At 39.9% G+C, this 15,823-nt stretch overlaps 1 protein-coding gene across 16 annotated transcripts in view; it reads left to right on the forward strand.

Moving 5' to 3' along the window:
• Nucleotides 1-15,823, forward strand: part of KALRN (kalirin RhoGEF kinase) — a 483,631-nt gene that overhangs the window by 303,563 nt on the left and 164,245 nt on the right. For all 16 annotated transcript variants that reach the window (XR_014171512.1, XM_081924435.1, XM_081924445.1 and 13 more), the window contains 3 exons: nucleotides 1,561-1,752; nucleotides 9,143-9,312; nucleotides 13,998-14,172. Coding sequence is in view for 15 of the 16 variants with exons in the window: in XM_081924435.1 (XP_081780561.1) it covers nucleotides 1,561-1,752; nucleotides 9,143-9,312; nucleotides 13,998-14,172 (537 nt within the window). In the remaining variant the exon portion in view is untranslated. The remainder of the gene's footprint in view (nucleotides 1-1,560; nucleotides 1,753-9,142; nucleotides 9,313-13,997; nucleotides 14,173-15,823) is intronic.

Raw genomic sequence — 15,823 nt, forward strand, 5'->3', positions numbered from 1 at the left:
TCTTAAACTAGCTGAATTTACTTTTCTTTTACTATATGATATAGTGGTCTGATATACTGGTCCATCTTGATAAAAATCAGTATTTTAAATATTTAGGGTTTTATCCAACAAAGTTATCCCACTTGCAAAAGAGCTTCAACTTTTGCTCCCCGCACTGTGTCCCTTCCAAAACTGTTCTGGGTGTTCCCTTACCCTCCAGAGCTGATGGGAGACATGGGTTTGGGGCATGTGTGATAGAAGAGGGAGGGGAGGTTCCATTGCAGAATTGAAAGTACTTGTTCAAAAGGAATTACTTCCCTGGGTGCAACCATTAGTGATTTTATTATTGGATTTTATGGATTTATATTATATACAACTGTAAACAACTTTGACAGGCATCTTTGCCTTAAAAATGGTCTAATCTATTAAATAAAATATTTATATATAAAAAAGTAGGAAAGCTGTTCTGAATTCTGAGAGTCATGACTGAGAAATGATGTCTTATGCCTACCCTGCCACACATTTGACAGTGGAGCAGGTTAAAAAATAGCAAGCCAAATAATTTGTTGGTATTTTTTAAAAGAAATGCAAAATAAGTATTTTAAAATATTAAATTACTTTTAAATAAGTAATTTTAAGTATTTTGAATTCCACAGAGAGCTTTGTTTATGTGGACTGCCTTATTTTGTTCAGCCTCAGGTAATACTCTACGACACAGTAGGAACTTGCATTTTGAGCTCCCCTGACATTATAGAGCAGTGGTGGGGAACTTGTGGCTTATGGAAGCTGAAGTTTCTGGACTTCAGCTTCCATAACCCCTGACCATTGGCAATGTTGACAGGGGCTGATGGGAGTTAGAGTCCAGCAGTATCTGGAGGGCCACATGTTCCCTAGCCATGTTGTAGAGGTGTCTCTTCTTTGTGTGTAGCTCCACATGGATGTCAGAGCCCCTGTGAGTGCACTGAGGCAGCTTAATCAGAAATAATCCACACACTCAGGTAAGGGAGTTGTTACATACTGTTGATTTTCATGAGTCCAATAGATATGTTTGTAAATTAGGCCAGAATCTCACAGATTGATTGCTTTTGTCAAAACACAAAAATAAGGGAGTGGACACATTTTTTAAAGAAGTAATGTTTCCAGTTCACTACATTTACATGTTGCAACATGCTAGCCATCAGTGCTCCTACTTAAACAAATGCATTGTGAAATATCTCCTGGGAGACCATGTCTGCTTCCGAAGTAGTTAACCATCTGAATTGCTTCTTACCCTACGTCATATTTGAAAGATTCCAGGGATCATGGAAATAAGTGAATGCTGAGCCTTTTTAATCTGTCAAACAAGCTAGCTCTGGAGAGGTTATGCGTTTCAAATGAGAAACTATTTCATGCCTATTTGGAGATTACTCTGTGTGGGTTTTTGCTAGCTCCTCTTGCAGAGAGCATCACTTGGAATAACTGCTGTCATTTTAAGATGCTGCTTTCTGTTCCTGCGTTTCGGAAGTGTACATACTCATGCTAGAGCTTCAGTTGCCACATTTCTGTGACTTGCACTTTGTTTCTTGCTCTGTTTCCTGGTAGAATACCTATACTAATGCAGACAAGCTACTGGAAGCAGCAGAGCAGTTGGCTCAAACCGGAGAGTGTGACCCTGAAGAGATCTACAAGGCAGCACGGCATCTGGAAGTGCGGATTCAGGACTTTGTCAGAAGAGTGGAGCAAAGGAAGCTTCTTTTGGACATGTCTGTATCCTTCCATACTCATACCAAAGAGGTAAGATGCTTACAGTGTGATCAGAGCTGCATTTAGGGGAGCACGACCAGATTGCCCGCACTGGGCGCTGAGCGAAGAGGGTGCTGCAGGGGGCGCCGCAACAATGACTTAGAACAGAAGGCAAGAGACAGGGGAGCACAGAATTTTGCCATCACACAAGTGACTGCTGATATTTGACTGATGTAGCAAAGCCTGTAACACTCAAGAAAGTTTTAAGTTGCTTAAGCCATAATAGACTGAATGTGAAATGTACAGCATGAAAACTCAGAAAACATTGACAACTTGTATATCTTGCAAAAATGCCATATTTTCTCTCCTTTCATTTGTTTAATGTAAATCCAAGAAAAAGTGTTGCTGTTGTTGTTATATAACACCCTTTATCAAAAGAGCCCAGGGCAGTGTACAACATTAAAAACACAGAAGTGATAAAATGTTTTTAAAGCAAATTTACAGCAGTCTCATGAGAGGAGAGCAGGGTGACCAAGTTCATAATAATTAAATAGTAATAATGTACAATTTATACTAATTGCATTTGGTCTGAGCTCTTTTTAAAAGAATATCAGTTATAATCACAGGCATAACTGAGTATAAGTGTTTCTTGAGGAATTTCATTATAATGAAGCATCTGTTTTACTATTTCTAGTAACTTACTAACTGAGAATTCAGATTATGATCAGAGATGGTTATACTTTCATACTATTTAAAATGGGCCCCAAATGCATGTTCCCATGTGTTTTTCAGTTGCTTGTTCAGAACGAGACTAAATGCTGTTTTAGTTCAAGTGAAAAATGTGCAAAGATAAGACACTGAAGCAGGAGACAGAGAGGACAGGGCGTTGAAATTGGAGGCCCCTGAGGGTGCAATTAAAGCATACTTCACATTTTTCCCCTTTCGACCAAAGGCCATTCAGCAATGTGTGCCTTTGGAAGATAAGTTTTATTCTGTGAGGAGAAAGGATTAATCTGAATCATTGTTTTTTCATGCACTGTAGCATCTGTGTGCCACAGCACTCTTGATCCATAAAGGCACCCGCAGGAGCTGAAGGCTTTGCCAGTATTAGCTGAATTATGTACTACAAACAAGTAATTTGTAATAAGCTGCTGCAGAGTTAGGGGAGCCTGAGCAAACAAACGTATTTGGTCACAGATAAGCTAGTGTAAAGGAAATGGTCTGCAGTGCATGGGTCTTTCTCTTCAGCATCTTGAATGGTATGAAGCACTTTTAGCTATGGATGAGACATGGAAGACAATGTGCATTCCTTTTATGAATCAAGTATCTCTTTATTGGTTTGGTTGGGTCTACCCACATATTCAGCTAGCCCATAGCTTCTTATCACATGATGCAGTAATGGTTGTGTATGCACACATACACCACAGTTCTTAGGCACCCCAGAACTTAAGATGTGTCTGTTGTAAATTGCTTAATATTAAATAGTTTGTTGAGGAATATGTGTGGGCTCATAATTGCCATTTGGAAATGTACAGCTCTTCTTTACTGTTACTCTGGCAGGGTCTTGTCTCTCCTGAAGTGTGCTGCTTACTGTCTGGTGATTTTACTTTGTAGATCAGAGAGATAAGGAAGATACTGGGAAGGTAAAACATAACCATCTGGTTAGCTAGTCTTTACCTGTGAGGTTCTTAACCTCTCTTGGGTAGGGGAAGTTGTCCAGAAAAAGGAACTTGTTCAAGGGAGTGAGGAGCTGGCTTTCAGTCACAGGAACCTAAGAATAATGTGAGAGTATAATTTATATCATTTGGAAGTTTCAAATGTTTGAGGGCAGGAGGAAAGGGTGGGAGACATACCCTTGTGATCTGAGACTCCTAGGCAATACACTTTTAGATTAATGCACTGAGCATGTTAAGGGAGAAAATTGTACAAAAAGAGTACAACTAATATGGACTGCCCATAGGTTTCATGATTTTAATTCAGCCTGTCTAGAGCATAACATTTGCAAGCTATCCCAAAGGATAGTGCAGTGTTCTATGCATAAGCTATCCTACCCTTATTGATGTGTATAGTTTTTTACATCTACTTTCCTTTATGTCAGCTGGTCTTTAGGCCTTTGGTGTAGAGATGATGCTGTAGAAATGGTGTTATTTCATCAAAGGCATCAAGATGGTGTTATTTTATCAAGTACAAAGTTGAAATTCTAAGCTTGTACAAAATAAGAAAAACTGGTTGATTCAGTGAGGTTTGGTAGGATGTTTTGTTTAACCTTTTAAAAAGTTTTTGCAGAATGGTTTAGAATTGTCACAAATGATTTACTTTTGAAATTCCAGGACAGTGGTGAGGAAGTCACATAAATCACTTGGAGATCTATCAGGATTATGTCCTGTGTCATGTTTAGCTAATGAAAATACAAAGCAGAAGGAAAATACATAGATGCTGGAGAAATTACATCCTTTGACTAAGGATTTGTGGAATGTTTCAAAGCAGCAAAAAGAGTGGGAACTTCATGGTTCCTTCCAGACAGTCTAATAAATCACTTCCTTTTCAATGCAGGGTGCTGGAACTCTTAGAAGCACACATTCTGTTGTCAACTTATCACGGCTTAAAAATAAGCAGTAACTGTTGCCCTCTTCAGGCAGACTGATTCAGTGTTAAAACTGGCATGTGGAGTGGGTGTGCTGTGGGGACAGGAGCACTAGCTCTGTCCCTCTGTCTCCATGCCAATTGCCTTCCATGGGTTGGAGGACAAACTTCTGTACCTTTTAGAACTTAGGGGTTCTAAAATGCATGGAAAGTCTCAATAAGTTCAGGATGCTCTTCACTTCAGCAGTCCCCCCCCCTCAGCTCATAGAGGGTAACTGGAGTGGCAATAATGGGGTGCAGCTAGGGTGATCATCCCTGAAGCCGCCCCCTGCCCCCTGTGTCCACACAGTATTGGATTTTCTGAAAAGGGCTTATATTACTGCTGATTGCTTTCATCCAGTTTGCTTCTGTAAAGTAAGCATGGAATTTGGCTTGCCCTTGACAATGTCTGCTCTTAATTACCTCCAGATTAATAATGACATAGAAATTAGAATATTATTTTAGATAGGAACATGTTTTTGTCAGTCATTCTAAAGCTACAGTTCATGAGCATCTGACTTCTCAGTAGCACAATTTAATATTATGGGATGGATGAACTCTGAATCCATCACACACATTTTTTGGGACCTTGGCGTGCTAACTGATGCAAGCATAGCTGCCTTAAGCATATTTGCCTCAAGTAGAGGTTATATTTAGCTGTATCAATTTGGCGCATGAAAAATTCTGAAACATCAGATTATAAGCACTACAGTTTTTCCCTATGATGTAAGGACATCATTCTTGTACAGAAACATCAAAAGAGGCCTTACTTTAATGATGAATAGCTTTGAGTTGATATCTGTTTATTTCAAGAATGTATTAGCTTACATTGTGAGATGGATTCTTGTTTTGCCCAAGAACTGTCGGCTAGAGTGAAACTGTTTCCAGGGCAGGTCCAGAATCCTCTTGCAAGGTGTTGGAAAGCTTGAATCAGAGAATCTGACAGCAGGACTCGGGCTCCTTATTTTCTTTGCCAGTAGGGTGGCTGTGAAGGAGATATTTGTGTGGTCTTTTATTCTGTTAGTGCTACCCAGATAATGGTAGCTCATCAGCCTAGCAGAAGCAGATTTATTGCCAAAGCAGACAAGGGCCTGGCTAGCCTTATATACGGTAATTGTTGTCTTAGGCTTGGTTCCTCTTTCTGAGCAACTTATCATGCAAAATAGTTGCTTTGGAGATTCCTGTACTTGACCTCCCTTCTTCTGTCTTCCGTCTTTTAGAACCTAACCCAAATCTGTGCACATAGCAGACAGAAATACTTCCCTTGGCTCTCTGGAGGGCTTTGTGCTGGAGAGGAATGCACTGGAAGCCACAGAATAGATAAGACAAAGTCTAAAGTGGCCCAGAAGACTGCACTAAGCCTCATCCCATATGCTACCAGGCCCCTCTGTGTTAAATAGGCAGTACTATGACTGCCTCCTCAGTTTACTTAAAGCCACTGAGTAGGTGCTGTGATGCCTAGTTCTACTTGCTCTTTTTGTACATAGACTGAATGCCGTAATCTACTTTGATTCAATGCTTTTTAGACTTGAAACACTAGGTTCCATTCATGACATAATAATTCCTATCAACTCATCACTGTTGAATTGTTTACTTACAAATTTGGGGTATCTTTTACCTACTAAAAGTTGTCATGTGTCCCCATATTACACATAAACTATGGCTTAATGTAGCTGTACACTGAGCTGGTACACACCACTGCAAAGCTTGAATTTCACTCCCCTCACTATTCCTACAGCTGCTATGCTGTCAGAAGATTAGAACTAGAATCTACCTTGTCATTATATCCAAACCCTGGCTTGTGGTAACCATGGTTTGTTTTTTGCCTACTGTTTGTGGCTTGCTTGGGACATGAATGGGAATCCTGTGAATCGATCAAAAATCACATTTTGATTGAAATTGTTTCTGAAATATTTTTAATCTTATTAACAGCACAGATTATTTGTAATGGGGTTTTGCAGGCATAACTGAAGACCAGGGGACTAAAACATTCTGAGTCAATGAAGATGTACAGTTTAATAGTTTTTTAATATGCAAATCCTTGTTGTAAAAGGTCATGCACTAGGAATAAACACTGTTAATGTAGATTCTGATGCTATCTTGACCTGATTTGTTTGAGTATATTGCAAATGCGTAAGTGTTCAGCTTGCATCATCTGTAGTAGTACTTTAGATGTATATCACATGAAAATAACTAGCTGAGAGCAAATCTTAGTCTTTGCACTGAATTTATCATTTTCTTTTCTCAAACTTGTTTTCCTCCTCCTCCATTCTAGGACTAACATGACTTCTATAATGTATCACCATCACTTCAGTGCTGCTTTTCACTGTGGTGTACAAATTGAGTCCTTAATTCTACTGTATGATAGCCAGATGTGTAATCTACATCTCCAAAGTTTCTTACCACATATTTATACGTTAATATTCCATATGTACAACCCCATACACCAGTGGGAAGAAATATCAGTAGCTGTGGGATTTCCCCCTACATTTACCATGAATATTTCATTTATTTATTTTATTACATGTGTAGACCACTCCTCATTTAAAAACAAAATAAATCACTCATTTACAGTACAGTGGTACCTCGGGTTAAGAACTTAATTCATTCTGAAACTGTTCCGAACCTGAGGTACCACTTTAGGTAATGGGGCCTCCCGCTGCCACCGCGCAGCCGCATGCTTTCTGTTCTCATCCTGAAGCAAAGTTCTTAACCCGAGGTACTATTTCTGGGTTAGCGGAGTCTGTAACCTGAAGCATCTGTAACCCGAGTTAGCACTGTACTAATAAATATAATAAATATGATAAAATAATATATCAATACAATATTACAAATATTAAAACCCAATAGTACAGTGCATAATCAAAGCACCAAATATGAAACCACAATCAGAAGGTATGTACATCCACAGAAGGGGGATGCATCGCTAAAATTTTATTTTGCAACTTTGTGCTGCTTTTCAGTTATGGCAAGCCATTCTGTAAGTGATACTTGCTTGAAAAGCAGGGCTAAAATAGAATGAATGAATGGAGAGAGAGAGAATAAAGCTCCTGAATGAATAGCCAATCTGATTTGAGGTGGAAATTATTTATATTGAGGGGAACCTTTATAAGGTCTCTCTTGATACAATTTTTGCACTGATTCCTCAAAGAACAGTCCCATATGTTTTAGGTAGCTTTTGTGCAGGCTGTGAGGGTTAAGGGCTGTCTATCATTTTTCACATACCTCATCATAAGGATGAACAGCTTTCTGTATACTAAACAATTTGGACAAATAACTAGTTAGCTTTGAATTATTGAAGCAATCTGAACTGTGTTGGAGAGAAAAATAAACTTCATTATTTAATTTCCTCAAGGGCAATGGGATAGTAGGGTAGAATTGTAATAAATACATTTATTATGTTTGGCGAGGGGAGGAATCTTCACACGTCAGATTTATGCTGCACGTTTCAAAATGACTTTGGCAAAAGCGTGGCAGACATGGCCACAAAGAATGTTACAGACTCTTTAGGACAGCAGTTTCCAAATGGTTTTCTGATTGCCACACTGGCCACAGTAGGTTTGTGCATTACAAAAGACTAAGGGGCAAATAGTGCTATATGCATACGTATATGTGGCATGAAGTCCTGAAGGTTGTTTTTCAAAAGCAGAGAGGGAAGTGGGTGGCGCTGTGGGTTAAACCACAGAGCCTAGGACTTGCCATTCAGAAGGTCGGTGGTTCGAATCCCCATGACGGGGTAATCTCCCATTGCTCAGTCCCTGCTCCTACCAACCTAGCAGTTCGAAAGCACGTCAGAGTGCAAGTAGATAAATAGGTACCGCTCCAGCGGGAAGGTAACAGCATTTCTTTGCACTGCTCTGGTTCGCCAGAAGCTGCTTAGTCATGCTGGCTACATGACCGGAAGCTGTATGCTGGCTCCCTCAGCCAATAAAGCGAGATAAGCACCGCAACCCCAGAGTCGGCCACGACAGGACCTAATGGTCAGCGGTCCCTTTAACTTTTATGAGGGAAAAGGTTGGCCCTGCCCATTGCATCCCAATGCTCTTGCCAAACTCTGCAGGAACATGGGCGTTCCTCCAAGTTCTGCTGCGGTGGGGTGGGCACAGCACCGCCTGAAGCAGGTGCTTCACCCCCTAAGCATAGGCAAGCCAGCTCTGATTGAAGGAGTAACATTCTCCTTCATAGGTTGATCATATAATGTGTATCACATTCAGGTAAGATATGTTAATGAGACATATATTCTGCTTGTGAAATCAGAGGAGTGAATTTATTATTTTATGGTGTTAATATTTAGAAGATTGATCATAAGCTAAGCTTCTGCACAAAGGAAACAGAAAATAGCTGAAAGTTAACCACAAAGATTTTGGCATCTGCTTTCCTTCATTACACCTTAATATTCCATACATTTCAGAATATGATATGCTCACAGTCTATATGAGAACTGGAATCTAGTATTCATACAGGTGGGTGGGGTATTATATACCTACCAGTATTTTAACATTTTGGTTATCTTCTTGATAAAAAGACAGCAAATTATAGCCCATTCCATATGTGCTCATACTGTGCATTCATTTTAATATGAGATTTCAGATTACTTCATCTAATATATTGGTTGTTCAATACATGTAATTTTCAGTGTCCTTTAGCATCTGACATGGTGTGCTTTGTAGTACTCTGATTAATACTCTTTGAGCTGGCTTTAGAGGATTAAAGGGTTAAAACTCAATCTCTTCCTTTTTCTTCCCCCACTTCCCTCCCGCTTTTCCCTCCGCCTCCCCACTCCATGTCCTTCCATTTGTGTTCCTTTCCTCCTTTACAGCTGTGGACATGGATGGAAGACCTGCAGAAGGAGCTCTTGGAAGATGTTTGTGCTGACTCAGTGGATGCTGTTCAAGAACTCATTAAGCAGTTCCAGCAGCAGCAAACAGCTACCCTCGATGCAACCCTCAATGTAATCAAAGAAGGTGAAGATCTAATCCAGCAGCTCAGGTAAGTTCATCACACTGCATCAGAGGCACAATGAACAGAGGCAGGATAACTTAGAATTTAATGTGAGAATTAATCACTGCCCTGCTACGATTCAGAATATTTTATTTTATTGAAACTGCGAGGAATGATTTGTAGAGACTGGTAAAAATAGTCTTAAATCACTTTGAGCCACTGTGTGTAGTGGATGAGAAGAACTGTAGATAAGGTAAAGTGAGTATGATTAAATGGTTACTGTATAAATATTTTTGAAGTAGATATTTACAGAATATTGTTAAATTGTTATGAAGTGGGACCTGGTGATTTATTTGCTTACTCCTGCTAGGCAGTGTCTGCCAGCTACTGAGCAAAACGCGTAGATTCAAATAACACTGAATGCAATATTTTACTTCCTGCAGGAGTTTTGTGTTTGCATGTGGAGTATTCATATCATCACATAGTGCCTGCTACTGGCAACAGAGTGTCTGCTGTTATCATCATGGTTGTGTGTTGTGCCTCGTGAGGTGTTTTAACTCTCTTAATTTTTGTTTTGATGGATGTTTTAGTTTATATCTGTCTGGTTGGTCTGATTTTATGTTTTACTTTCTTTTTGTCTGTTTAAGTAGTGCATTGCCCTGAGAACCCCAGCTATAGCATCACCAGCTATAGCATCACCTAGAGAACTCAGGTTAAGAGGTGATGGATGAATGAAAATCATAAAATAAATAATAAATTTTGGGTGACTCGGCCTGTATCCAGACAGTACTTGTTTCCATTTTCATGACATTTCCTTTCCTGATAATTTATGTGTTTCATGTGATCTTTCATAGATATGTAAAAGCCACTCCTAGAAATCAAGCAGAATCTAGTGGAAGTTTAGTGCTAATTTTCATGATATTTGCTTCCAGAAAAAAATCTGTTTTCAACCCTGTTAACCTGGAGAACGAGAAGAGTGTTTGTGCTGTAATTTTCCTGTGGTTTTCATACATCGTGCCACTGCCATTCATGTGATTAAATTTGGGTATTCCAGCATACAGTGCTTTCTCACCATTTTCATGGCTGAATCATGGGGGCACAGAAGTGCACATGTGCATAAAGGGTGGCAGTATGGTTGATGGTGTCCACTCTTGCACCACAGCATGCCCACTGTTGTGAATTAAACTTAGCATAACATCTACCATGTGTAATGCAAGTCAACCCTTATTCGATTTTAATTAACACAGTGCAGTAAAAAGAGGCAGTCTGCAGCAATCACCCTCCCACCATTCAATTTACTTTTTTTGCTTTCTAAGAAGTGGATCCACCTTTCCTCATGAGGAGTATGTAGTCATCTGACTGCAAGTTCTAACTGGCCAAAGGCTCCTTGTTATATCCCTGCCTCTATAAGGCAGGAAATTTATAATATGTCTGTAATGGCTAATTAACATATAATATCCAGCTGGCTTTAATGAGATCACACTTTGTGCCAGAGCCAATGTCTTTCAGACATTCTCTTTCATATAACTGGGACCTGCTCAGGCTGTTCAGTGCTCTTCTTCAGTTCCATGCCTCTGATTTCCAAGACTGCTCCAAACTCATGGATGGTTACAGGAGGAGCATTTCTTCAGCCTTAGATGAAACCTACCCTTGCCTCCTTCCCCATCTCACTGCTTCTCAGCATATTTGCTATTTTTCTCTTTCGGAGTAGTCAGGACCTTGTGGGAAGCACAAAACTGTGTCATCCCAAAAGGAAACTCCCCCTTACTACTTTTAAACTTTATTGGGACAGGTTTCTATGAATCCAGGGTGGAATTCAATGCAGCCAGGATAAGCCTCAGCTGAAGGTTAGTTGGACCATCCGAGCAGTAAGCAGAGACAGATTAATCTGTCTCTGGTTAACTGCCTGAAATACCATTGCGTCCCAGATGTGCACTGTGACTCTGTACTGTTAAGTCACAGTGAAAATCCAGGGAGCTGTTTCTGTTCTCTCCTTTTGGGGACAGGTATTTATTGTGTTTCCACCCTCTTTGGTCCCCCCCTCTACTTTTCATATTTCTCAGATCTTGTTTACCTACATCAGCCTTCGCCAACATCTGACCTCCAGATGTTTTGGACTGCAGCTCCGCTCCACACAGCTGTGCTGGCTGGGGCTGATGAAAGCTGTAGCCCAGAACCAGGTTGGCAAAGGCTATCACAAGATCTGTAATGTTGCTATTTGCACGTGAACTTTCCCCCTTCCTGGTGTTTTTGGCTAACCCACTGCATTTCTGAATACCCATCCTAAATTTCCATATAAGGAAATGCTCTGCCTTTTAGACTCCCTGTCACTATCTCTTTACTAGCAGCTAAGCTTATAGTCCAGGCAGTGTGGGTTTGTATGGCCTCATGCTGAACCTTTATCCTTCTGTATTGCTGAATACTGGTGGACCATGTCGCAAAGCCATTATACTTTCTGCCTGCCATTTTGTGCAAATAAACTTCTCCCCCCCCTCCCCAATTTGGATTGGTATTTAATTAGTTTTGCCAGTTTCTTCCAAATAAGCAAAACAACATTGGTATTTGCAGAGTATTTGTGTCCATTGCAACAACATCTGTGGAGAGTAATTGTCCACAGCAAAGGTGCCCAATGTGATAGATATATGTCATCATGTGTGCGTGATATGAGTTCACATGTATGTACAGTATAGATGCTTGAGTTTTTTTCTCGTTTTGTTCTATTTTAATATCACTGCTATTTAACTTTTTTTACTGGTTGCAGAAATCTATAAATATTTAATAAATGAATTAAATTGAAAGGGAGGTCAGTTTCTCACTTTTGATATTGCAATCAGTGGACAGGAGAACACTAATGACTGTCAGCACCACCGCACATTTCCCTTGCAACTGGGCATGAAGGTGGGAGAAGATAAACTATCTTTTCACAAATCATGTGAAAATAGCTGAAATACACTTTTTCAGCTTGTAACTGGGACCCCCACAAAATATTAGCACATCTGCTTAGATCTAATGTGATATATTATTAGCAGTGGTATGGCAACTGTTTGCCCTTAGCACTGATCAGCTGGTCAGAAATCATGCCATTGCCCTTGATCCATGCATTATTGAAACATGGTTAAAAAACCCAAAAAAACCTACTTGAAATTTGCTCTCACATTCCTACCACTAAGGTATAAATTGGTTCTATTGGTCCTAAGTGTCCTGTTCTGCTGGGGCTACAGGCCCACCGTGGAAGTGGTAACAAATACAGAACCAGAACAAATACTGTACCAGAACCTCTTGCAATCCAGGGTAAAGCAGGACAAAGCAAGTCAAATCAGGACCTTGGGCAGCTCCCACTGGCCCCTGCTGAGTTTAGGAAGATGTCTCAGCAGATATTTTCCTGAAACCCTAAAAAGACTGGCAGAACTTAATATTCCAGTGGCACAACTCCCCCAGTTTGCAATATTTAATGGGCCTACAGCCTGTTCCACATTTGCATGCTCCTGCATGGTGGTAAGAATAGGAGAGGCTGTGTGGGAATCAACCTCAGACTTTGAGGATAATGGAAGAGCCATGTCCTCAGGCCAATGAAGTGTAGAATTGAGTGCAGAGGGATCCTTCTCAAGTCAGAGTCTTCCTTTGGTCAAAACTGGGATCCTGAGGCAGGGGACATAATACCAGGACAATATCATGCAGATAAGAGTTCTGAGTGTCCATGGGTCCCATTAAATTCTATAGAGCAAAGTGAGAGGGATGCAATTAGCAATACTTTGCAGGAAGAAGAACAACCTACTTTGCCCCATACAAAATTAACATAAGGAGGGGCAGACTTGGCCTGCTCAACACACTCCATTAGTGTTCCTTAGTGGTACTGCTACAAGCAATTGTAACAAAATAGATGGTGCTATGTTTCTCCCCTCCCCTCAGATGAATGCAGATTTAATGGTGGAAAGTAATATATCTCTCTCACATCTCTTTGCACACACACACACACACACACACACACACACACACAGCTGCCAATAAATTTTTTTGGGTGTGGGTGTGTGTTGAGTTCATAACGAAACCTGATACCATAGGATAAGTGCATATCTTCTTATTCTGGTGGCGATATTTTTTTAAAGTTTTGTTTATCATAGTATTAAAAATGGCAATGTTTGTTGAAGTAATAATTTAATTCACTCTACTTTGAGATATAAATTGAAATTATTCAAGTTTTGTTGTTGTTTTGAGCTCCCTGTTGTGACCACATGATAAAGTTTCAGGGTTTCTTAAAAAGTAGGAAATAATGAGAAATATCAAGTCCCTGCATATTAATATACAGTTTATTCTGATGCAATCTAAAAATAGGCAGATACTTGAATGAATTCAGCAAATAGTGTTGTGCACAGCATGCTAGTAGAAGCAGTATTGGTGGGAGAATTGGGCTCACTTGAAATAAAATCAAGGACGATTACTAGTCAGAGTCTTCAAGAAACTTTATGCACCATTCACTCCCTTCTCCTTTCTCTCCAACTCCTTGTTGGTGCACAGAGGTCATAATGTCACCAGATATGAAAGGATGCATACAATTCACTGTGTAATGCAGGCATTCTGTAATGCAGCCATTCAGCAACTGAACGAGGTGAATCCTGGATAAAACTTCCTTCAACCTTTTCCAGCTATTTTTAGAGCTGAGAATGTTTAATATTCTTTCTTATTACCTTTTTCAACACTGCATTTTTAACCATTCATCTTTGACTTTACCACAGGGATTCAGCAGTCTCTAACAATAAAACGCCACACAATAGTTCCATCAGCCACATTGAATCTGTCCTCCAGCAGCTTGATGAAGCCCAAGTACAGATGGAAGAGCTCTTTCATGAGAGAAAGATTAAGCTAGACATTTTCCTTCAGCTCCGAATTTTTGAACAGTACACCATTGAGGTAAGGGTTCCACTGAATACTCTGAAAGGGAAGAGCCTTTGAGGAAAATTGGGGTGGGAAGAGATGGACGATCAATTTTTTTGTTTGTTTTATAATGTTTGAAAGTCAATTCCTAGCCTTATATGCATTTATTCAATGTGACCAGAATGTATACTCTGTAGTTTAGCATAGACAGCTCAAGGAGGTGAGCAGAGGTGGATGCTCTTTCAGGAGAGCATTACCTAACCTTGGTGCTACAACAGAAACATCCCTAGTGCCCACCTGTTATCTGTCTCATGGTGAAAGGGCACAGAGCAGGCCCTTCAATACTGACCTCAACATTCACGGGGACAGCTGTGGATACAAATCAAAACAGAAAGTTGACTTTCAGAGTAATACTGAAAATTACTAGACCTCAAGTAGGGAAAATAACCTCAGAAATAAAGGAAAGAACCCAAATCGAATATATATATAATGGGCCTAGTTTTGGCAGTTTGCACTTTAAGAGGGAATTTGTATGTTCAGGTGATAGGACTATACAGTATTAACAAATATTATTGGCAGGGAAGAATAACGTGCAGGAAAAGAAATTATTATTATTATTATTATTATTATTATTATTATTATTATTATTCTGAAAATGTTTATCCTTGAAATTACTGAAATAAGCCCCATGGAATCAGGACCCTATGGGAGCAAGACTACTCTACTCGCTTCCCTGCTACGGAAATACTCCTCATGAATCTCAGCATGAATCTTAGAGCAGCTGTTCTTCATACAATTAATTTAACCCAGCATTTGAACTGTGAAGCATTTAAGGAAGTTTTAAATATATATATATATATGTATTCATTTATCATTGCCATTAAAGAATGATTTGATTTCAATAGGAACAGAATTTGAGTGGGCACAAGGGTGCTATGTTTCATGCTGGCTGTACGGTACTCAATCAGGATGCATGTGTGTGCTCTGCCTTGTCTGTGTCAGGAGAGACATTTAAAAAAGGAAGGAAGAAAAGGAAGGCTTTTATGGCAACGGTACTGTCAGTAACACGCCTCCTGTGAGAGCCTGAATTCTTTTTCCTGCAACTCAAGCCGTTTCTTCATTATTACTATTATTTATTTATTAAATTTGCATACCACCCTCCATCCAAACATCACAGGGCAGTTCACAACATAAAAATACAATATAAAAATGAGAACATAAAAAACAAGAACAGAAACAAACAAGGGGGGATGGAAGATCTGTAAAAGCAGCCTTCTGAAATCCCCTCTCTATGAATTTCTACCCCAGGTTTAGTGATGCTGATTGAAAGCAGCACTCACACATTTGCTGTCTACTGTTATTCTGACTTGGATTTCCAAGAACTGTAAATTGTCAGTGCTCACATGACATGGCAAGTTGAACTACAGCTTACTGGGACAGAAAGAATGTGTTGGCTCCTGGAGAGTTTGCAGCTGCTTTGTTGTTCCCTAGGCTTTTTTTTTTTTTTTACTATTGCACTTCACTGTCATGGCCCTCACTACCAGATGAAGAACTTGAACTCCCAGGTCACTTTCTTCCAAAGACTTTAATGCTTAAAAATCAGAGGAGTACATAAGCGAGGCAGTGTTCCATAGTGCGGTAGATGTGCAAAAGGATTAGCTCCAACAAGCGGCATGCCCCCTGCACG

The sequence above is a fragment of the Podarcis melisellensis genome (genome assembly GCF_964234715.1).
Source record: "Podarcis melisellensis genome assembly, chromosome: 1".
Taxonomy (NCBI): Eukaryota; Metazoa; Chordata; class Lepidosauria; order Squamata; family Lacertidae; genus Podarcis; species Podarcis melisellensis.